Below are 24,287 nucleotides of genomic sequence, written 5' to 3'. Positions count from 1 at the left end.
TTTATATATATATATATATATATATATATATATATATATATATATATATATATATATATATACTGCACTGACATTGAGCATGCTGCGCTGTACAGTGATTCTAAGTATCTTTATACACTGATAATAAACACGGCAAGCTGTATATTGATGCAAAGTTCCGACACACTGATTTGAAACACACTGCCCTATATAATGATTATAAGTATCTGTATACACTGTTAATGAACAAGCCGCACTTTATAATGATGCTGAGCATCCATACACTGAGAATGAATACAATGTGCTGTATAATGGCAATTTTTCTGATATATATATATATATATAAAACATGCTGCACTGTATAATCATGCTGAGTATTTCTATACACTGATAAAAATCACACCACACTGTATAATGATGCTGAGTTTCTTCAGTATACACTGATAATGAACGCGCCAGGCTGCAAAACGAAGCTGAGTATAAATACACTGATAGCGTACATGCTGCACTCTATAATGGTGACGAGTATCTATATACTGATAATTAACATGCCGCACTGTATAATGATAATGAGTATCTCTATACACTGATAATAATCATGTCATGCTTAGTAGTGATGCTGAGCTTGTACAGTATACACTGATAAAAAAAACATGTTGCATGGTATAATGATAAGTACTGTATCTGTAAGCTGATAATGAACACTCTGTGCTGTATAATGATGCTGAGCACCTCTATTCACTTCCACCTTCTGCTCAGGTAATGTCTTTAACCTATATCGTAATAAAGCCTGGTATATAATGTTCTCCTGCAGCTGAGCAGCAGCGACAGTTTGGGCCAGTATATTTTCTAATACTTTCGGCCTCTCCCTGCCTTTCACCCAATACCATGTGCGCTCGCTGCTATCTTGTGTTCATCTGGTATATAATGTGTTCGAAGCTCGTAGTTCGTATTACATTGCAGGATTTCCTGTCCTATAAATGAAGGATCCAGATTTAACATCCTCCTGTCTGGTTGCAGAGCGATGTCCCTTTTATACTGGTCCATATGGCACCTCGTTCTCTCCTACCTCACTCCTGCCTCTCGTTCTGACAGCCTGGGGTGCAAACTGCGGGGCTCGGACCTCACTGGGGTCTACAAGCATGGAGATGTCTTAATAGGGGCAGTGATTGCGTTCCATCTTGGCATAGAGTACCTGGAAACCATTTTCACAGAGACCCCCCCACAGGGAGCCTGTCAATTGTAAGTTTTACAATGTCCTCTTTGTATCTCACAATATCACTTATTGTCCCTCTCTCCCCATCACCTTCTCCCCCTCTCTCTAAATCTGCTTTTCTTTCCCCCTCTCCCCCCATCTCTCTCTTCCTCTTTCTTCCCATTCTTCTTTCCTTCTCTCTCACATGATCTCTCTCCATACTATTGTATTACTGTTTGTATCACTGATATCTTTGCTCTCTAAATTTCTCTCTCTCCTTATTTTCCTCCTCTTCTGTCCCCCGCTCTCATTTCTCTCTCTATGAATTGAGATTTATTATTCTATCTCTCCCACTCTCACATTCTCTTACTGTGCCCCAGTCCTCCATGGGTACATGATATGAAATTAGGGCCTCATCTCCACAGAATTTTGTCCATCTCCATCTCTATCCTCTGTATTCCCTCCACCATTTCTCTTTAGGTAAAGGGTAATATCCTTAGTGTCTTCCTCTTCACCCCCAGTTTCTATTCTGACGTCTTCCAGCAGTTTCAGGCCATGAGGTTCACTATTGAGGAAATCAACAGAAGACATGACCTCCTCCCAAACATCACCCTGGGCTTTCAAATCTATGACTCTTGTCGTGTACTACAGAGGCAGCTGGATGGGACCCTGAAGATTATAACAGGTCAGAACCAGGGTATCCCCAATTTCTCTTGCCGGGAAAAGCCACTTCTGGCTGCCATCATTGGACACTCAACCTCTACTTTCTCCATTCTCATGGCTCATATCATGGGTGTGTACAGATATCCACAGGTAAGGATTAGTGGGAGCTGTCCACAGTGCTGAACCTCTTATCTCACTTTGCAACAGCAACTCAACCCTCACAGTAACTGTCAGTAATGCATATTATGACAGAGGTATGTGGCTTGGATTGGGGTTATTACAATGGATATTTTTAATTCATTCTTTTTTTTGTTTTTAATATGATGTTTTAAAATAAATCATTAAATAATATTAATTATAGGCTAAAGCAGTAAAATTCAGGGCATTATTGAAAACCCTGCTCTCTGATTGGTTAAAATTCCGGGCATTATCCATAGTAATGCCCTGAATTTCAGCAGCTTGCAAAATGCAGTTGTCAATCTGTTTATTTCCAGCCAATCAGATTTCAGAACAGCTGAGACAGGGCAGGGGATTGGTTTGAATTAAGTAAAAGCTCTGAGACATGGCAGGGGATTGGTCAAAAAGTATCAGCCACTGTTTGACTCCTCCCCCTCCCGAGCTGACTGAGATTTTCTGAGCAGATTCAGTTGAATTGGGGGGGAGGGGGGAGAGACTGCAAAGAAGTGTGTTGTGTATAGCGGTGCAGTGTTGTGTGTGTGTGTGTGTGTGTAGAGGTGCTGTGTTGTGCTGTGTTGTGTGTAGAGCTGGGGGAGAGAGTGCAAAGTTTAGTAAGTGGCTGCATTTTTGATTGTGGCTGCAGTGTGTGTGTGTTGTAGCTCCAGTGTGTGTGTCAGTAGCAGTGTTTATGGGTGTAGCATGTGTGTGTAGCAGCAGAGTTTGTGTGTGTGTAGAGCTGCTGTGTGTGTAGAGGTGCTGTATAGTGAGTGTAGAGGAGGTGCTGTGTTGTGTGTCTAGAGCTCCAGTGTGTGTGTGTGTAGAGGCACTGTGTTGTGTGTGGTGTGCTGTTTTCAGTGTGTGTGTGTAGCAGCAGTGTGTGTGTGTGTATGTGTGTGTGTGTGTGTACACAGAGGGGGCGGCAGTGTGTGGATATAGATATCTGCAGTGTAAGCATATATAGAGGTGGTTTCATGTATTTATGTATTAAGGCCTCGGGCCTTCAACTTTTTCAGCCAGGGCATTATTGACCACTAATGCCCTGTTCTTCAGGGATTATTACTTAATTAATAGCTCTAATGATATCAATATTATCAGTGTTCGACAAATCACCCAAAAATCTACTCGCCCAACCCAAAAATCTACTCGCCACCTAGTCCCGCCCCCAACCCCGCCCCTAGTCCCGCCCCCAACCCCGCCCCTAGTCCCGCCCCCAACCCCGCTTTAAAATAAAATATATAAATAAAATACATTTAATAAATTCCTAGTCAGAACAACATTCGTTTTTGACATAAATGTATTTATTGTATTACATTATACTACAATTAGTCCTTGTTACATGTGTGTGTGTGTAAATGTCGGATCTAGAAATAAAAGCCAGGTGTGAATGACTAGTTTCCTGAACCCCTTAACCAATGTCTGGATGTCCCCGCTTCACAATATCTAAAGCAGCAATCCCACCTGGGATCTTACCTGATCCGCAGTCCCTCAATGTCCAGGTACGCTCATTCCCGCAATGTTATACATTGGGGAGGTGTTCATTACCTGTCTTCTGGGTTAGGGGGGGGTTCCGATGTCTTCCGTGTGAATCTTGAGCCAGATCTGGAAGAAAGCAGTATAGGGTAGTTAAGATTTCGGTGTAGTATAGGGCAGTTAAGATATATAGGGTAAATAAGAGATCCAGAGTGTGAGTGACAGAGAGAGAGAGTGTGGGAGTGACAGAGAGAGAGAGTGTGGGGGAGAGAGAGAGAGAGAGAGTGTGGGGGAGAGAGAGAGAGTGTGGGGAAGATGGAGAGAGCGTGTGGGGGAGAGGGAGAGAGAGTGTTGGGGAGAGGGAGAGAGAGTGTTGGGGAGAGGGAGAGAGAGTGTTGGGGAGAGAGGGAGTGGGGGAGAGAGGGAGAGAGAGTGTGGGGGAGAGAGGGAGAGAGAGTGTGGGGGAGAGAGGGAGAGAGAGTGTGGGGGAGAGAGGGAGAGAGTGTGGGGGAGAGAGAGAGAGAGTGTGGGGGAGAGAGAGAGAGAGAGAGAGAGAGAGAGAGAGAGAGAGAGAGGGAGAGAGGGAGAGAGGGAGAGAGGGAGAGAGGGAGAGAGGGAGAGGGGGAGAGGGAGAGAGGGAGAGAGGGAGAGAGGGAGAGAGGGAGAGAGAGAGTGTGGGGGAGAGAGAGAGTGTGGGGGGGAGAGAGAGAGTGTGGGGGGGAGAGAGAGAGTGTGGGGGGAGAGAGAGTGTGTGGGGGGGAGAGAGAGTGTGTGGGGGGGAGAGAGAGTGTGTGGGGGGGAGAGAGAGTGTGGGGGAGACAGAGGAGAGAAACGGTGGGTGACACACACAGAGGGTGGGTGATACACAGAGAGAGAGGCTGGGTGAGTGACTGGCTGGTTGAGTGGTTTGCTGGGTGAGTGGCTGGGTGGGGCAGGGGTGACTGGGTGGGTGAGTGACTGACACTGACTGGAGGTGGGGGGTGACTGACACTGACTGGGGGTGGGGGGTGACTGACACTGACTGGGGGTGGGGGGGGGGGACTGACACTGACTGGGGGTGGGGGGGTGACTGACACTGACTGGGGGTGGGGGGGTGACTGACACTGACTGGGGGTGGGGGGGTGACTGACACTGACTGGGGGTGGGGGGGTGACTGACACTGACTGGGGGTGGGGGGTGACTGACACTGACTGGGGGTGGGGGGGTGACTGACACTGACTGGGGGTGGGGGGGGTGACTGACACTGACTGGGGGTGGAGGGGTGACTGACACTGACTGGGGTTGGGGGGGTGACTGACACTGACTGGGGGTGGGGGGTGACTGACACTGACTGGGGGTGGGGGGGTGACTGACACTGACTGGGGGTGGGGGGGTGACTGACACTGACTGGGGGTGGGGGGGTGACTGACACTGACTGGGGGTGGGGGGGTGACTGACACTGACTGGGGTTGGGGGGGTGACTGACACTGACTGGGGGTGGGGGGGGGGTGACTGACACTGACTGGGGGTGGGGGGGTGACTGACACTGACTGGGGGTGGGGGGGTGACTGACACTGACTGGGGGTGGGGGGGTGACTGACACTGACTGGGGGTGGGGGGGTGACTGACACTGACTGGGGGTGGGGGGTGACTGACACTGACTGGGGGTGGGGGGTGACTGACACTGACTGGGGGTGGGGGGGTGACTGACACTGACTGGGGGTGGGGGGGTGACTGACACTGACTGGGGGTGGGGGGGGTGACTGACACTGACTGGGGGTGGGGGGGTGACTGACACTGACTGGGGTTGGGGGGGTGACTGACACTGACTGGGGGTGGGGGGGGGGTGACTGGCACTGACTGGGGGTGGGGGGGTGACTGACACTGACTGGGGGTGGGGGGGTGACTGACACTGACTGGGGGTGGGGGGGTGACTGACACTGACTGGGGGTGGGGGGGGTGACTGACACTGACTGGGGGTGGGGGGGTGACTGACACTGACTGGGGGTGGGGGGGTGACTGACACTAACTGGGGTTGGGGGGGTGACTGACACTGACTGGGGGTGGGGGGGGTGACTGACACTGACTGGGGGTGGGGGGGGGGTGACTGACACTGACTGGGGGTGGGGGGGGTGACTGACACTGACTGGGGGTGGGGGGGTGACTGACACTGACTGGGGGTGGGGGGTGACTGACACTGACTGGGGGTGGGGGGTGACTGACACTGACTGGGGGTGGGGGGTGACTGACACTGACTGGGGTTGGGGGGGTGACTGACTGACTGGGGGGAAGGTTACTGACTGGGGGGGTTACTGACTGGGGGGGGTTACTGACTGGGGGGGGGTTACTGACTGGGGGGGGGGGGTTACTGACTGGGGGGGGGGTTACTGACTGGGGGGGACCTCTGGTGTCACACACATACTCCCATACACACATACATTCATTCATTCACACACACACACATTCTCCCACACACACACACACACACACATTCTCACACACACACAGGGGAGGAAAGGCCGCGACCACCACCACGCAAATCCCCCACCCACCCGCGCCCATCTCCCGCTCGTGTGGGGGGCAGGCCGACATCCCCCCCCCCAATCAGCAGGGTGGGTGGGAGGCACGTGGCGAGGTATCCCCCACTGGGCGCGCCAGGTGACAGTCAGCCCCGCCGTGGCCGCCACTGCCCTGCTCCCCTCGCCGGCATGTCACAGTGCCTGGCCAAGCTGCAGGCTGCTTCTTCCCCCCCAGCCCGCGGCGGCATGATGCTCTTGGCGGGGGGGGGGGGGGCAGGCCGACATCCCCCCACCTCATGCGGCGGCTGCGCCATCATGAAGGTAGGGGACGCATGGGAGGCACGTGGCGAGGGCCGAGCCCCCCCCCCCCCCCGCAAGCCAACCGGGCTGCAGCAGCGGGGACCTCCCGCCCCTGACATCGATCGGTGGATCGAGGGGAAGGGGACAGGAGGGGGGAAGGCTACAGGAGCAGGAAGAGGGGAAGGGAGCAGGAGGAGGGGACAGGGGACAGGAGGAGGGGACAGGAGCAGGGGACAGGAGGAGGGGAATGGGACAGGAGCAGGGGACAGGAGAGCTTCCGCGGTGGGGAGTAGGGAGCCATGTGGGGACCAGGGGGATCGCAGGGAAGGAGCAGAGGGGCCGCAGCATGGAGAGTACTTACCCTCCAAAAGAGCTCCAGGCAGAATGGCCGCTCGTTGGGGGCGGGCTCATATAGAGCCTGGCCGCGCGCCCACAAAGGCTGGAGCGCGCGCCAATCAGGAGTCAGGTAGGGGAGTTTTTTTTTTTTTTCAGCGCGAGCAGGGAAATTTCAGCGCGAACGGGGGAATTTTAAAAAAGACACGTGTGCTGCTTGGGCCAATAGTTACTCGCCCGGGGGTTAAATCCACCCGCCCCGGGCGAGTAAATGTATACAATTGTCGAACACTGAATATTATTAATGAAACAGGATAGTTGTACATTATCAAACTCCTTTTTGTCACTTTAGATCAGTCATGTATCCACCAGCTCCCTCCTGAGTGACAGGACACAGTTCCCTTCCTTCTTCAGGACTGTCCCCAGCGATGCATTCCAGTCCCAGGGACTGGCCCAGCTGGTGTTGTATTTTGGCTGGACATGGGTTGGGTTGGTGGCATTGGGAAATGACTATGGGCAACAGGGCATCCAGGTCATCAAGCAGGAGATCCTGAAGGCCGGAGCTTGTGTGGCATTCACCGAATTCATTCTGCTCAGCCGTCTGGATAAGAACACTCCTCACCTCATCAGGGTCATTAAATATTCAACTGCCAAGGTTGTTTTGGTCTTCTCCACAGATTTGGACACAATCCCACTTCTTGATGGGATGCTGAGGCAGAACGTGACTGGGAAGATCTTTGTTGCCAGTGAAGCTTGGTCCATCTCAAAAATATTATCAGTGGAAAAATACTCTTCAATACTCTCTGGCTGCATTGGTTTTGCCTTCTACAGCTCAAAGATTGCAGGATTTAGAGAACATCTCAACAGCGTCCGTGTCTTCAATACCACAGGTGAAATTTGGGCCAAGAAGTTCTGGGAAAAAGCATTTGGATGTGAATTCTTGGACCAGAGAAACCTCAACGGATCATTGACAAATCTTACAAAATTGTGTACAGGCAACGAGGAACTAGGGAGTATCCAGAACAGTTACAACGATGTGTCCAATTTAAGAAGTCCCTACAACATTTATACAGCGATTTATATCATAGCCAAAGCTCTGCATGATCTACAAACATGCCAGGGGTGGAGAGGACCATTTTATAATGGAAGTTGTACAGATATTCAGAACTTCAAACCATGGCAGGTAATAATCTCTTTTAATCATTGGTTTTATGTGAAGGGACAATTTGCCCTGTAAGTCAAGAATATATTGGGGGGTCTTTGTTACTCTGGGGTTCAGACATTAAGTCTGTGAAAGTACCTTCTCTCCTCCCCCTGCCTCCTCTCTATCAGTTCCAACTCTTCTTACCTAAAAAAAATGAGCTCCATGGGATGTCCTTTAAAGCAGATTAACCAGCCTTAGTTTTATTATTTTCCTAACTGTAATAATTTTTATTTACATTTTATTGAAAAGAGCAGAAGCCTGAAGTATAGTGTGCACATGGCAACTCAGGCTATTCTAACTTTCTCCACTCACTGATTAGCATACAATTGTTTTCCATTCATTCTGTATTTCAGACAGGAAACTACTGTAATATCTCCATGGTCGAGTATAGGAAGCCTGGTGTGGGAACAGCCTTTGTTTGGAGAAGTGTAAAAACAGAGACAAACATAGGTGCAAATACAAATGAAAATAACAACACACAATGTCCCATTATGTGACGATGCCATTAAGAATCCCAACACTGGTGGAAAAATCTCTCAATATCCGTCTTCCTGGAAGGGTAGAGAGATTGAATTATTTTTAGTGGACGTTGTCAGTCCATAAAGGGCAAACAAATTTAAGGATGATCCTTTCCCCCCTGCAGCTGTTACACTACATCCAGAACGTACGTGTGAGGCTGAGCAATGGAAGGGAGATTTTCTTTGATAGGAATGGGGACCCACCTGCGGTGTACGATATTGTGAACTGGCAGCTGGGTGCAGATGGCGTGATGAGGCAGATCAAGGTGGGAAGCTACGATACTGCGGCCTCAGATGGAAACACTTTTAATATAAATACAAGCGCCGTGATGTGGGCATCAGGGAGCAGACAGGTATGCAGTGTGTAGGCTTTGAGTGTGAGTTCTGCATGTACAGAACATGGCAGTGCCACATAATATAGACGTGTTTTACAGATTCTCTCTGAAGAGTAATTGAATTGGTGAATCTTGTTTGAATCCCAGTGTCAGTTCTACTTGTGACATTAGGCAAGTTAAGGGAAGTAGACAGGACAGTCTCTCAGTGTGTCTTTACAGCACTGTGTATAGTGGCAGTGTTATAGACAGACAAATATTAAAATAATTGGGAGGTCTTGAAAGTTTACTATTCAATCTATAAATACATACATGTCACTTAGGACTATGGTCCATGGAGTTTGTCTGTCCAACCACAGGGAGGGAGAAAAAAGATAGAAGGGACATATGGAATGTGAAGTCTGTCGCTTCCATTACAGGGTGACAGAGACACAGACATAATGGAGCTATGAGTCTGTCCCTCCCCCCGCAGGGTGACAGAGACACAGGCAGAAGGGAGCTATAAGTCTCTCCCACCCGTCACAGGGTGACACAGTGACACAAACAAAAGGGAGCTATGGGACCGTCCCCCACCTCGAAAGTTGACACAGTGACAAAGACAGAAGGAAGCTATGAATCTGTCCCTCCATCCCCAAGTTGAAACAATGACACAGAGAGGATGGTGCTATAAGTGAGTCCCTCCCCCACATTGTGACAGTGACACAGACTTTGTCCCTCCCACCCTACATGTTGGTGACACAGTGAGGCAAATAGAAGGGAGCTACGAGTCTGTCACTCTCTCTGCTTTGCCTATTGTGTCTTTTTGAACCTGCAGAATTGTGCATTTTCCCCCAGATTCCTCAGTCTTTCTGCAGTCAGAGCTGCACTTCTGGATACAGGAGGGTGTTGAGAAAAGGGGAACCTGTCTGCTGCTTCCAATGTGTCCCCTGTCCCCAAGGAGAGATCTCCAACCAGACTGGTGAGCAGTTAACATAAGTGTCAAAAACCCACAAAAAGATGTAAAGTGTTTAAGTGTATTTTTCACACCTTTATCTTTCAGATTCCATTGATTGCTCCAAGTGTCCATGGGATAAGTGGCCCAGTCTCCAGAAAGACAGTTGTCACCCAAAGACCATTGAGTTCCTCTCATATGAAGAGCTCTTGGGTGCCACCTTGGCTGCAACAAGTCTTTTTTCCTCAGTTATTCCGGTTTTAATATTTGGGCTTTTCATCCGTTATAAGAACACGCCCATTGTCAGAGCCAACAACTACACCCTCAGTTGTCTTCTCCTGGTGTCCCTGTCCCTCTGCTTCCTCTGCTCTTTGACTTTTATTGGTTACCCCCATCCTGAGAAGTGTCTTCTGCGCCAGGCTGCTTTTGGCATGGTCTTTGCCTTCTGTGTCTCATGTATCTTGGCCAAAACTTTCATGGTGGTTTTTGCCTTCATGGCCACTAAACCAGGAAGCAGGCTGAGGAAATGGACCAGCCCTCGGGTGTCCTACATGATCATAGTGTTCTGCTCCTTCTTACAATTTCTTGTGTGCATCTCTTGGCTTGTGCTTTCTCCTCCCTTCCAAGAAAACAACATCCAAAGCCAACCCGGGGTCATCATCGCTGAGTGTAATGAGGGCTCCACCACTGCCTTCTGGTGCATGCTGGGATATCTCAGCCTTCTGGCCACAATCAGCTTCATTGTTGCGTTCCTAGCCAGACAGCTGCCTGACAGCTTCAACGAGGCCAAGTTCATCACATTCAGCATGCTGGCCTTCCTCAGTGTCTGGGTGTCCTATATCCCGGCCTCTCTCAGCGCCCGTGGCAAGTACACCGTGGCCATGGAGGTCTTCGCCATCCTGTCCTCCAGCTGGGCTCTGGTGGTCTGCATGTTTGTGCCCAAATGTTTTATCATATTGTTCCGACCCGACATGAACTCGAGAGAACGTCTCATGGGGAAAGCTAAAGGTTCAAGCTAAGAGATTAAAAAAAATACCTAAAATGTTAAATCTAAATATTAAAATCTTTTACTTCAATTAAAATTGTTACTTTTTATACTGTTTCTGGAATGTTGTACAATAAATATTTATATTTTGAATCTTGTCAATCTCCAAAAAAATGATCCATCCGTCAGAGGGCTGGAGGATGGAGAGAGGGTGAGGGGGAGAGGAGAAGGGTGAGGGTGAGGGCAGCGGGGAGAAGGGTGAGGGTGAGGGCAGCGGCTTATTACACATGGTTGTTACAGCTCAACCCTGTTATAGCGCGATCTGTTACAACGCAAATCCGCTTATAACGCGATGTGAGCGTTGCTCCCAATAATATGCAGCACCATGATGCAAATCTCCTACCATGCTGTTTTCCAGCTTCTCCTGTATCCTGCTGGCTGACCAGGACTTGTCATGTCCCAGGTGGCAGGGATCTGGCTGCCGGCTCGCCCCCCCCCTCTCTCCTCCTCAACTCCTGCGTTAAATAACGTTGCAGTGTCATGTGATGGCACGTTGTCATGGCAATGCGATGTCACGTGACCCCACCGCGTCATTTAACTCCAGTTACCCTGGTGACTCGTCGCTCTGACACTCTCTGTTCTCGGGGAATCTCTGTCAGTCTGATCTTACCACCCACTGTGCTGTCAGAGAGCCAGGAAAAGCCGCAGGTTTTTCAAACTTTTGTAACGCGATCCGCATATAACGCGATGAGATTATTCGGACCCCAAGCACCGCGCTATAATGGGGTAAAACTGTACATGTTATTAAAGGAAAGATATACATTTAGTCTATTCCAGTATTTACCCCTTTTGATGGGCAAGGGTAACCAGGCTATATAATAATGATTAAGCCCTCTGGTTACCCTTGTGCCCTGTGGGTCCCTGGCAGCTTCCTAGCCCTATAAGCCAGGGGCCAGGTATCATCACAAGCAAAAGTTAAAGTGTCCCCTGCTTTTCTGCTTTTCATGTTCCCTTTGCCCCAGTCATGAAACATTCTGTGTGTAAGTTTTAGGTGGGATATTTGGGTAAGAATATAATTATTTTGTTTGCAGGAGTTTGGGGTCCGGAGGTACTGGTAGTACCTTAATTCTACCCGGCGAGCAGGCATGATTTGCTGGAACGTGGGTGGAATTACACCGGGGCTGTCCAGCGTCCCCCAGACTCCTGTTTTTCGAGCTCACAAATCTCAGTCCTATTTCCCTTACAGTCATGAGTCTCCCCGAGGTCCCCCATGTATTAAAATATGTTTTATTGTGTTTTAATCATCAGAGTTCCCTGTGGGGAGGATACTCTGGTCAGCCAGACTTAGTGAAGCCTGCCCAGTAAAAGGCAGTGGGCTGGCCATGGAAAACGATGGAATGTCGACACGTATCCCAATGGTCGATTCATATGTCCCGCCCACAGGGCATCCCGAGCCGGCTTGGCATGCCCCCTCCCCTGACGTCAGCCAAAGAATGAGCCCCTCTTTCTATTAGCTAGTGGGAGGGAATTCCCACACTCTGATTGGTCGCTCCTCCTACCTCCATGCTAAGGATAGCTTAGCGGAGGGTATGTAAGAAGGAGACAGACTCAGCGAAACAGACCATTCTGTGACTTTGTGTCGATGAAGCTAAGGAGGGCTTTTCTAAGTTGCCCTGTTTGAAATAGCAGAGCAACCGGCTTCGTTTTGAAGATAGAGATGTGGGTTTCCCTACACGGGACGGACTGGTGCTCAAGGGAATGGGATACACTAGGAACATGAAGAAAACTGTAATGCAATAAGGGAGAATCCATCAATAATGAGTATCATGATCTTGGACCCGACACTTTAGCATGTATGTGGCAAAATAATTTTACAAATCTGGTGGAAGATAGCAATATCACCAATGATTACACATGGACACACCAATACCAATTGGTTATTGAAATACTTAGCTTTGGATTTCATATGCAGTTTTCAGCCGTCAGGATACTACACACCGTTTACTAGGGAAGCCCCACATCTTTCCTCAGATGCCTGATAATTAGAGTCACTTATCTCCTGGACACGAACAGATTCAGCGTTAGCTTTGTCCCGGGATGAGGTTCAGCTTCCCTAAAATCAGGACAACTCCTATATATCCTCATCTCAGCCCAACCTAAACAAACAGCACGTTCACTGGAACTTTAACTATTTGAGTACCAGTTAGTATTTACTAAGAACTTGACTAAGGCAGTCACTGAAAAAGAGGAAGTATTATTGTAGTAACAGTAAGCATTTACACTTTACCCATAACACGCTGAAAGTTAACCCTTTACGTGCCAAGGTCTTGAATGGGCAAGCTACAAAAAAAAAAAACAAGCACTGCATAGAATAAATAACATTGCAATAAAATAAAGAAAATGCCCAAAAACTATTGATTGGCACAGTGGTACACCCTGCCCATATAATATGGACATGGTTTGCCACTATTGTATTCAATGGGCAACCTAAAAAAACAATCAACAAAAATACAAAACAATTAAACAAAAACAAACCCTAAAAATACAAACCAATTAAATAAAAACAAGCACCAAAAATACAAAACATACTGTAATTAAATAAAAACATTTACCAAAAAAATGCATTGATTGTCACTGTGATTATGTATAGCCCGGAAAGAACATACCGTAGATAAATACATTGACAGTCAATGGGCAACTAAAAAAAATACACAATTAAATAATATACAATCAATGTTTTTCTTACGTTTGCTGTCTTTACCCCTTCCTACACAAGTTGCATCTCTTGACCCTCCAAACAATGCTCCCCCAAACAGCTGATGAGAAGAATTCCATGATCAAATCTTGATTGGAGAGACGTCTCCCCGGTGAGTTCTTCATTCTTTTCTTCTTTCTTTTCTTTTCTTCTTTCTTCTTTACTATACATACTATACTATGAATAAACACAGTGACAAACACAGTGTCCTGCAGGAACACCCAGGGACGCCCGGATCTCCCCACAGGTCACTGGGGTGTCTCCGTGGCCTCCTATATCAATCCTGTGCAGTAAAACTATAAGAAACTGCTTTTATGCATCTTGCAATTCCTTTAGCACCAGCCTGTAGCTGGCACCAAAATAACACATGTTTGTATAGTACGATATGCTTATCACAGCTTAGTGAATAGCAGTTTCATGCCAAAAAATGCTATTTTGGGCATTTGGTGGCTTATCGTACGGCTTATTTTTGCCAGAGTGTTATAGTACTAGAGTATAAAAAGCAGAATCAGTGTGAAATTGCCCTGTTATGGGAGCTGTGTGAATAGCAACACAGGCAATATTGCACTATAAGGGCATGTATAGTACTATAAGCCACTTATCGAAGTTTAGTGAATAAGCCCCTCAGGATGCTGTTCTGTAAATTTTGTGTATATTTGTAAATAATTGTATTTAGTATTTAAATAAAATAAAGATTCCCCTCGCATATACTGCTACACCATGACATGTATACACAGCATAGGTACAGCGCGGGCAGCGGCAGTGCCAGCCTCCCCCTCACACACACTACTACACCATGTATACACAGCACAGGTACAGCGCGGGCAGTGCCAGCCTCCCCTCACACACACTACTACACCATGTATACACAGCACAGGTACAGCGCGGGCAGCGGCAGTGCCAGCCTCCCCCTCACACACTACTACACCATGTATACACAGCACAGGTACAGCGCGGGCAGAGCCAGCCTCCCCTCACACACACTACTACACCATGTATACACAGCACAGGTACAGCGCGGGCAGCGGCAGTGCCAGCCTTCCCCTCACACACACTACTACACCATGTATACACAGCACAGGTACAGCGCGGGCAGCGGCAGTGCCAGCCTCCCACTCACACACTACTACACCATGAATACACAGCACAGGTACAGCGCGGGCAGCGGCAGTGCCAGCATCCCCCTCACACACACACACTGTCCCAACCTATATCTCTTAAAATAAAATACAAATTGACTTGGCATTATTTCCTGTGTCCCATTAAAGGGAATCCCCGGCGCCTCTCCTTGGATAACTCCGTCCCACCGGTTAAATAATTACCTGTTAGAAATGTCCCTCACGTTACCCCCTCTGTGCCCGGCTGTCAGGGACACGCTGCAAACACACAGTGCTCTGCAGAACTGAAGAGGTCAGTGCTAATTAGTGCTTTTCTGTTAACGAGGGAATTCATTTATGTATAAAAAGGGGAATTTATTAAAAATATCCACACGACCGAGATCTAGAGCGAGAGAAAGAATGAGGTAAGCAAGTTTGCTGCACACACATACATACATACATATATACACACACACATATATATATATATATATATATATATATATATATATATATATATATATATATATATATATACACACATGCATGCATACATACATACATACATACATACATACATACATACACACAGAAACATAACTGCATCAAAAAACAATATATTTATATAAACTTGATCAAAAAACACAAATATACCAAAATAAAGGTATGTGGCGGTGCTATGGGAAAGAAAATATAATAACAATGAAGAAAAACAGAAAAACCCGAAAGCAAGCACTCTGATCAAATGAAAAAATAAATAACAGAGAATGTATTGTTCATGGAATAGATAACAAAGTAAAAGCAAAGAGAAAACAAAAATAACAAACACGTTAAAAGCAAACTGGGATCAAACAGACTAAAGAACTAAAAATCCCTGCCATAATGAGTAGAAAAAGAAACCTCAAACCAGTATTAGCACAAAATGTGTGGGAGAAAAAAGGGAGAAATCCCTGAAACTCAATGCGGGATCACAAAGGATCCTTCCTGGAGTGATGACTGGCCAGTCCCCCAAAAATAACCCACTGGAGGGGTAGATATAAAATCAATAATATTAATATAAAAACCTTAATGGGGTTTTGTGTTTGCCTTCCTCTGGATCAATAAGTAAGTATAGATATAGGATAAAGTATCTGTCGTCTAAATGTAGCATAGGTTAAACTGGACGGGCCTATGTCTTTTTTCAACCTCATCTACTATGTAACTATGTAACTATGCAATAATGCTGATAGGTAGTAAATACAGCACATAAATACACTAAGAGCAAAGACATGCACATGAAAGCAATACAGCCCGTAAGCTATACACAAGACAAAAAGTGGGAAGCAGGGTGATCCCTATAAAGCAGGCAGCCTGCACATGACTATGTATGAACTAATATTAAACAAGTTATCTCCTAATGGAGTGTTCAGGAATGCAAATGCAAAAAAAGGTGAATAGTCTAAGCAAACCACATAGGATACAAGATACATAGTATAGTTGCCTTACACAGAGAATTAAGAACCCCCCATCAATGAAAGCAGGTACAATAATATAATGGGGCAAAAGGTAAATGGGACTGCCAGGGACCCCCGCTGTTAATTTGATCGGCCATTAATCAATGCAGAAATGCTGCGTCTAGTTTAAGGCAATTTTAAGGCATGTATCCATCATATATCCAGCATGTACCTGGGTCTTGTTGGCGATTGCCACTAGTTTGTGTTAGAATAACCATGGGCACTATAGTAGGATGCAGGCTCAGAAACGGAATCCACTCCCAAAATATGCCACGTGAATACGTATAGATGCAGAACAGGTGGCAGTGTGAGGCAGTCAATGAAAATAAAAATCAATGTCCATATCGCCGGTATATCTCCTGCACATCCGTCCAGACCATCAGGATTCCTGCACCCTGCCCAAAAACCACCGCCAGCAACCTCTTGAGCAGTGTAAGATCAAAATGCAGCAAAGACCAGCAGGAGACTGGATCCCCGTGTTGCACCTCCAACGGCCGTTTCGCCAATGTGGGCTTCTTACACTGCTCAAGGTTTTCGGGCTGGTGCTGGACTCTATGCAGGAATCCTGATGGTCTGGACGGTTGTGCAGGAGATATACCGGTGATATGGACATTGATATTTTTTCATTGACTGCCTCACTCTGCCACCTGTTCTGCATCTATACGTATTCACGTATATATATACAGTATGTAGAGGTAGCTGTACCGTGTTAGCGGAGCTTAATAATCAAAAGATGAAAAGACGACACTGTTCTGTTGCAAAGCATTTCGTTTGCCACAGAATGGTATTGCCTATTCATTAATATACTGCACTGACATTGAGCAGGCTGCGCTGTATAGTGATCATGAGTATCTTTATAAACTAATAATAAACATGGCAAGCTGTATTATGATGATGCAAGGTATCTACACACTGATTAGAAACACACTGCCCTATATAATGATATTAAGTATCTGTATAATGTACACTGATAATAAACATGCCACACTTTATAATGATGCTGAGTTTCCATACACTGAGAATGAACACGATGTGCTGTATACTGGCAATTTTTCGTATATATATATATATATATATATATATATATATATATATATATATATATATCATGCTGCACTGTATAATCATGCTGAGTATTTCTATACACTGATAACACTCACAACACACTGTATAATGATGCTGAGTATCTACAAATAATAGTTTGTATTCACAAATAATGAAATAATGAACATACCAAACATGATTGTGAGTATCAATAAACTGATAACGTTCACGCTGCACTGTATAATGGTGACGGGTACCTATATTCTAATAATGAACATGCCGCACTGTATAATGACACAGAGTATTTCTATACACTGATAATAATCAGGCACGCTGAATAGTGATGCTTTGCATCTATACACTGATAAAAAAACACATGCTGTATAATGATAAGTACTGTATCTGTAAGCTGATAATGAGCACGCTGCACTGTATAATGATGCTGAGTAACGCTATTCACTTCCACCTTCTGCTCAGGCAATGTCTTTATCCTATATCATAATATAGTATATATATGTACATATATATGTATATATATGTATGTATGTGTATGCACATGTATATATACTGTATAGTGATAATGCCTGGTATATAATGTGTGGGTATCTCTGTTACATTGCAGGGTTCTGATTTCCCGTCCTATAAATGAAGGATCAGGATTTAACCTCCTCCTGTCTGGTTGCAGAGCGATGTCCCTTGTATACTGGTCTATATGGCACCTCGTTCTCTCCGACCTCACTCCTGCCTCTTGTTCTGACAGCCTGGGGTGCAAACTTCAGGGCTCGGACCTCACTGGGGTCTACAAGCATGGAGATGTCTTAATAGGGACAGTTATTGCGTTTCATCTTGGCATAGAGTACCTGGAAACCATTTTCACAGAGACCCCCCCACAGGGAGCCTGTAAATTGTAAGTTTTACAATGTCCTTTGTATTTCTCAATATGACTTGTTGTCCCTCTCTTCTCATCTCCTTCTCCCCTCTTTCCCCAGCTCTCTAAATCTGTTTTTCTCTCCCCCTCTCCCCCATCTCTCTCTTCCCCTTCCTCTTTCCTTCTCTCTCACATGATCTCTCTCCACACTATTTTATTACTTGTTTGTATCACTGATTACTTTTCTCTCTATATTACTCTCTCTCCTTATTTTCCTCCTTCTCTTCTGTCCCTCTCTCTCCTTTCTCTCTCTATAAATTGAGATGTATCCTTCTATCTCTCCCACTCTCACATTTTCTTTCTGTGCCCCAGACCCATCTCCTCAATGGGTAGATGATATGATATTAGGACCTCATCTCCACATAATTTTGCCCCATCTCCTTCCCTATCCTCTGTCTACCCTCCTCAAATTCTCTATAGGTAAAAGGGTCACATCCTTAGTTTCTTCCTCTTCACCCCCAGTTTCTATTCTGACGTCTTCCAGCAGTTCCAGGCCATGAAGTTCACCATTGATGAGATCAACAGAAGACCTGACCTCCTCCCAAACACCACCCTGGGCTTTCAAATCTATGACTCTTGTCTTGTACTACAGAGGCAGCTTGATGGGACCCTGAAGATTCTAACAGGTCAGAACCAGGGTATCCCCAATTTCTCTTGCCGGGAAAAGACACCTTTGGCTGCCATCATTGGACACTCAACCTCCACCTTCTCCATTCTCATGGCTCATATCATGGGTCTGTACAGATACCCACAGGTAAGAATCAGTGGGAGCTGTCCACAGTGCTGAATCTCTCATCTCACAGTTCTCTTTGCAACACCAACTCAACCTTCACAGTGACAGCCAGCAATGTATATTAGCACAGATGTATATGGCTTTGAATGTGCTAATTACTACACTGCATATCTGTAATTAATAACTTTTTGTTTTTTATGATGTTTCAGAAAAAAGCATTATCATAATTTTAAGTAATATTTCTACTGATATCAATATTATTAATGAAACAAGATACTGTAGTTGTACCTTATCAAACTCCCATTTGTCACTTTAGATCAGTCACGTATCCACCAGCTCTCTCCTGAGTGACAGGACACAGTTCTCTTCCTTCTTCAGGACTGTTCCCAGTGATGCCTTCCAGTCCCAAGGACTGGCCCAGCTGGTTTTATATTTTGGCTGGAAGTGGGTTGGGTTGGTGGCTTTAGGAAATGACTACGGGCAACAGGGTATCCAGGTCATCAAGCAGGAGATCCTGAAGGCTGGAGGTTGTGTGGCCTTCACAGAATTCATCCTGCTCACCCGTCTGGATAAGAACACTCCCCACCTCATCAGGGTCATCAAATATACAACGGCAAAGGTTGTTTTGGTCTTCTCCACAGATTTGGACATGATCCCACTTCTTGATGAGATGTTGAGGCAGAATGTGACTGGGAAGATCTTTGTGGCCAGTGAAGCTTGGTCCATCTCAAAAATATTATCAGTGGAAAAATACTCTACAATACTCTCTGGCTGCATTGGTTTTGCCTTCTCCAGCTCAAAGATTGCAGGATTTAGAGAGTATCTCAACAGCGTCCGTGTCTTCAATACCACAGGTGAAATTTGGGCCAAGAAGTTCTGGGAAAAAGCATTTGGATGCAAATTCTTGGAACAGAAAAACCACACTGGATCATCGACTAATCTTACAAAATTGTGTACAGGAAATGAGGAACTCGAGAGTATCCAGAACAGCTACAACGATGTGTCCAATTTAAGAAGTCCCTACAACCTTTATGCAGCAATTTATATTATAGCCACAGCTCTGCACGATTTGAAAACATGCCAGGAGGGGAGAGGACCATTTTATAATGGAAGTTGTACAGATATTCAGAACTTCAAATCATGGCAGGTAATAATTGCTGTTAATCTTTGTTTTATGTGAAGGCCCAATTGCCCTGTAAGTCAAGAATATTTTGGGGGGGGGGTGAAGGGGGGGGAGTTGTCATGGGAGACCAGGTTATTTTATTACACCTTTTTTACCAGGATTTATTGAGCAAAACAAGGTAATAAAATAAATTGTAGTTTATTTGCATAAATTCGCTTGCACACAATGATACACAGAATACAGACAAAGAGACACCCTTACTTTTGGACTGGGTTTGAAAACTATACTTTCCTAGGCGCACCGAACTCAGTAGATGAGTTTTAGATGACTTAGCCAAGGAATTCCCTTTGACACTGACGGGCTTCTCAGGCTTGAAATCAAAGCCGGTTGCTCTGTTATTCATGCAAGAGCAACTTTGAAAAGCCCGCCCGCGCTCTTACTACAGGGAGCTCCGAATCTGATTGGCCCAGGGCCAAGCCAGCTAGAAAAGCCGGGTCAGCGGGAAATACGAAATAGCCAGGAGACATGCGCAGCCTGGCACCTCTCTCCCTGGCTTTCTCAATGCCACCCACTGTGGCAGACTCCTCCAGGTCTGGCAGAACAAGTGGCATCCTAGATTCACGTTATTGTTAGTGATATTTTTATATGTCATGTATATGTCTTTTTATTAAATGCTAATTCATCTGTTCACCTGTTGATACCTCAGCTGTTTGTTATATGTTATGTTTGTCATGTTTATCACACAGTATTATGCTACAGTATGCACTTTATTTGTTTTGGGTTTTTCTAAGCACGGATATCACCAATTGGAGACATCCTGAGATCTGCACATCCAGCAGTCTTGGCTGTACATATCCTTTTTCACATATATTTATATGTTAGGCGCCACAGATACGTATTCTTTTTACATCTAGTAATTTTTCTGGCCAGGGGGTCAGAATTGTATCAACGGCAGCCACTTATATTTTTGCATTGCAATTTATAAGGTATATTGTTCTAGTATAACATTAATGTGCATGTATCATTCTATTTTCAACTAGTCACATACCTTGTCATTATAGGGTAGTTAGCGCTACCTATCCTGTTTTTTTCGTTATCCTAGATGACTGCCATTGTTCTCCGGACCTGGGTACTCGGCCCTTCACCGCTAACCAAATGCTATTCTCACCTCTGGGCATCCTCTGGTTTCTTTGAACTCCGATGTCCAACAGACTTACTGGCACCTATGGGTTGCTTGGGCAGCCTGGCTGGACATGAGTTACGATTGTAAAAAACACATTACATTACACTACAGTACATGAATAAAATATAATTTAATTCCTTACCCGAAGTCTCTGGTTATAAAGGATCGAATTGGAAAAATGTTGTACTTTTATTTTCTATCTCCCTTAATCTCTGTACACTTTATCTTGGACTCAGTGTGGACTAGAGTCAATCTGAGCTCTGAGTCTCCCCTCAACCTTATATATGGTTGGGGCACCAACAAACCCAATACTGGTGCTGGGTTACCTGGGCACCAGCTGGGGTACCCCCCTTAACCTAGGGATTCCCTCAGCTATAGGAATAGATTTTTTATCCTTGTGCCACATTCTCCTTTTTGAGCTGTGATGAAGCAGGGCTCACTAGGGGTGAGTCGCGCTTGTGTTTTCATGGGGAGGTATTGCTGGGGCTATGTGCCTACATGTATCAGAGAACAAGGCATGATTCCCGGGTACATTTATGGGGAATCCGACAACTCATGACCCCAACCTCCTAGGCACATTCTGACAACAGTTCCACTGCAAAAAAACCTTTGTTTGGAGAAGTGTAAAAACAGAGACAAACATAGGTGCAAATACAAATGAAAATAGCAGCCCACAATGTCCCATTATGTGACGATGCCATTAAGAATCCCACCACTGGTGGAAAGATCTCTCAATATCCGTCTCCCTGGTAGGGTCGAGAGATTGAATTCTGTTGAGTAGACGTAGTTCCAAGAGGGCAAATAAATGAGGGATGATCCTTCTCCCCCCTGCAGCTGTTACACTACATCCAGAACGTACATGTGAGGCTGAGCAATGGCAGAGAAGTCTTCTTTGATAGGAATGGGGACCCACCTGCGGTGTACGATATTGTGAACTGGCAGCTGGGGGCAGATGGCATGATGAGGCAGGTCAAGGTGGGAAGATACGATACCGCGGCCTCAGATGGAAACACCTTTAATATAAATACAAGTGCCGTGATGTGGGCATCAGGGAGCAGACAGGTATGCAGTGCCAAGGCTTTGAGCGTGAGTTCTGCATGTACAGAACATGGCAGTGACCGTGAATGCCACAAAATATAGACGTGTTTTACAGAGTCTCTCTGAAGAGTAATTGAATTGGTAAATCTTGTTTAAGTCCCAGTGTCAGTTCTACTTGTGACATTGGGAATATTAGGGGAAGTCGACAGGACAGTCACTCAGTGTGTCTTTACAGCACTGCGTATAGTGGCAGTGTTATAGAATACAAATATTATAATAATTGGGAAGTCTTGAAAGTGTACTATTCAATCTATAAATATATTCATGTCACTTAGGACTATGGTCCATGGAGTTGGTTTGTCCCACCACAGAGAGGGAGAAAAAAGATAGAAGGGACATTTGGGATGTGAAGTCTGTCGCTTCCATCAAAGGGTGACAGAGACACAGACATAATGGAGCTATGAGTCTGTCCCTCCACCCACAGGGTGAAACAGTGACACACACAGAAGGGAGCTATGAGTCTCTCCCTCCCATCACAGGGTGGCACAGTGACACAGACTAAAGGGAGCTATGGGACCGTCCCCCACCTCAAAAGTTGACACAGTGACAAAGACAGAAGGGAGCTATGAATCTGTCCCTCCATCCCCAGGTTGACACAATGACACAGAGAGAATGTTGCTATAAGTGAGTCCCTCCCCCACATTGCGATAGTGACACAGACAGAAACTATGTCCCTCCCACCCTACATGTTGGTGACACAGTGAGACAAATAGAAGGGAGCTACGAGTATGTCACTCTCTCTGCTTTGCCTATTGTGTCTTTTTCAACCTACAGCATTGTGCATTTCCCCCCAGGTTCCTCAGTCTGTCTGCAGTCAGAGCTGTACTTCTGGATACAGGAGGGTGTTGATAAAAGGGGAGCCTGTCTGCTGCTTCCAATGTGTCCCCTGTCCCCAAGGAGAGATCTCCAACCAGACAGGTGAGCAGATAACGTAAGTGTCATGGACCCACAAAAAGATGTAAAGTGTTTAAGTGTATTTTTCACACCTTTATCTTTCAGATTCCATTGATTGCTCCAAGTGTCCCTGGGATAAGTGGCCTAGTCTCCAGAAAGACAGTTGTCACCCAAAGACCATTGAGTTCCTCTCATATGAAGAGCTCTTGGGTGCCACCTTGGCTGCTATAAGTCTTTTTTCCTCCATTATTCCGGTTTTAATCTTTGGGCTTTTCATTCGTTATAAGAACACGCCCATTGTCAGAGCCAACAACTACACCCTCAGTTGTCTTCTCCTGGTGTCCCTGTCCCTCTGCTTCCTCTGCTCTTTGACTTTTATTGGTTACCCCCATCCTGAGAAGTGTCTTCTGCGCCAGGCTGCTTTTGGCATGGTCTTTGCCTTCTGTGTCTCATGTATCTTGGCCAAAACTTTCATGGTAGTTTTTGCTTTCATGGCCACCAAACCAGGAAGCAGGCTGAGGAAATGGACCAGCCCTCGGGTGTCCTACATGATTATAGTGTTCTGCTCCTTCTTACAATTTCTTGTGTGCATCTCTTGGCTTGTGTTCTCTCCTCCGTTCCAAGAAAACAACATCCAAAGCCAACCTGGGGTCATCATCACTGAGTGTAATGAGGGCTCCACCACTGCCTTCTGGTGCATGCTGGGATATCTCAGCCTTCTGGCCACCATCAGCTTCATTGTTGCGTTCCTGGCCAGACAGCTCCCTGACAACTTCAACGAGGCCAAGTTCATCACCTTCAGCATGCTGGCCTTCCTCAGCGTCTGGGTGTCCTATATCCCGGCCTCCCTCAGTGCCCGCGGCAAGTACACCGTGGCCATGGAGGTCTTCGCCATCCTATCCTCCAGCTGGGCTCTGGTGGTCTGCATGTTTGTGCCCAAATGTTTTATCATTTTGTTCCGACCCGACATGAACTCGAGAGAACGTCTCATGGGGAAAGCTAAAGGTTCAAGTTAAGAGATTAAAAAAATAATACCTAAAATGTTAAATCTACAGAATATTAAAATCTTTTACTTCAATTAAAATTGTTACTTTTTATACTGTATCTGGAATGTTGTACAATAAATATTTATATTTTGAATCATGTCAATCTCCAAAATGATGATCCATCCGTCAGAGGGCTGGAGGTTGGAGAGAGGGTGAGGGGGAGAGGAGAAGGGTGAGGGTGAGGGCAGCAGCTTATTACACATGGTTGTTACAGCTCAACCCTGTTATAGCGCGATCTGTTACAACGCAAATCCGCTTATAACGCGATGTGAGCGTTGCTCCCAATAATATGCAGCACCATGATGCAA

The 24,287-nt window shown here is 46.0% G+C and overlaps 2 protein-coding genes across 2 annotated transcripts; both read left to right on the top strand.

The window, feature by feature from the left end:
* The first annotated feature begins 700 nt into the window (after nucleotides 1-700).
* On the top strand, nucleotides 701-10,619 carry LOC142471084 (extracellular calcium-sensing receptor-like). The gene is made up of 7 exons (XM_075577881.1): nucleotides 701-738; nucleotides 1,075-1,221; nucleotides 1,696-1,987; nucleotides 6,968-7,798; nucleotides 8,463-8,690; nucleotides 9,504-9,627; nucleotides 9,709-10,619. Exons 1-7 carry the CDS (start codon nucleotides 701-703, stop codon nucleotides 10,617-10,619), a joined length of 2,571 nt encoding a protein of 856 aa, XP_075433996.1.
* Nucleotides 10,620-10,758: 139 nt separating this feature from the next.
* On the top strand, nucleotides 10,759-23,949 carry LOC142471083 (extracellular calcium-sensing receptor-like). Its single transcript, XM_075577880.1, has 7 exons — nucleotides 10,759-10,796; nucleotides 17,735-17,881; nucleotides 18,365-18,656; nucleotides 18,952-19,782; nucleotides 21,776-22,027; nucleotides 22,834-22,957; nucleotides 23,039-23,949. The coding sequence occupies exons 1-7, from the start codon at nucleotides 10,759-10,761 to the stop codon at nucleotides 23,947-23,949; spliced, it is 2,595 nt and encodes an 864-aa protein (XP_075433995.1).
* The last annotated feature ends 338 nt before the right edge of the window (nucleotides 23,950-24,287 follow it).

This window comes from Ascaphus truei, chromosome 20 (assembly GCF_040206685.1).
Source record: "Ascaphus truei isolate aAscTru1 chromosome 20, aAscTru1.hap1, whole genome shotgun sequence".
Classification (NCBI taxonomy): Eukaryota; Metazoa; Chordata; class Amphibia; order Anura; family Ascaphidae; genus Ascaphus; species Ascaphus truei.
Note: the sequence above shows the minus strand (reverse complement) of the source record. Positions and strands in the feature narration are given on the sequence as shown.

What these genes read in the sequence shown, in the direction of transcription:
- LOC142471083 (XM_075577880.1), top strand. Translation starts at nt 10,759, where the DNA reads ATGATCCATCCGTCAGAGGGCTGGAGGATGGAGAGAGG. An exon ending in CCACAGGGAGCCTGTAAATT is followed by an intron (nt 17,882 to 18,364) that starts GTAAGTTTTACA and finishes CTTCACCCCCAG; the next exon opens with TTTCTATTCTGACGTCTTCC. An exon ending in AGAGATCTCCAACCAGACAG is followed by an intron (nt 22,958 to 23,038) that starts GTGAGCAGATAA and finishes TTTATCTTTCAG; the next exon opens with ATTCCATTGATTGCTCCAAG.
- LOC142471084 (XM_075577881.1), top strand. Translation starts at nt 701, where the DNA reads ATGCTGAGCACCTCTATTCACTTCCACCTTCTGCTCAG. An exon ending in GTGTGTACAGATATCCACAG is followed by an intron (nt 1,988 to 6,967) that starts GTAAGGATTAGT and finishes TTGTCACTTTAG; the next exon opens with ATCAGTCATGTATCCACCAG. An exon ending in GGGCATCAGGGAGCAGACAG is followed by an intron (nt 8,691 to 9,503) that starts GTATGCAGTGTG and finishes ATTTTCCCCCAG; the next exon opens with ATTCCTCAGTCTTTCTGCAG.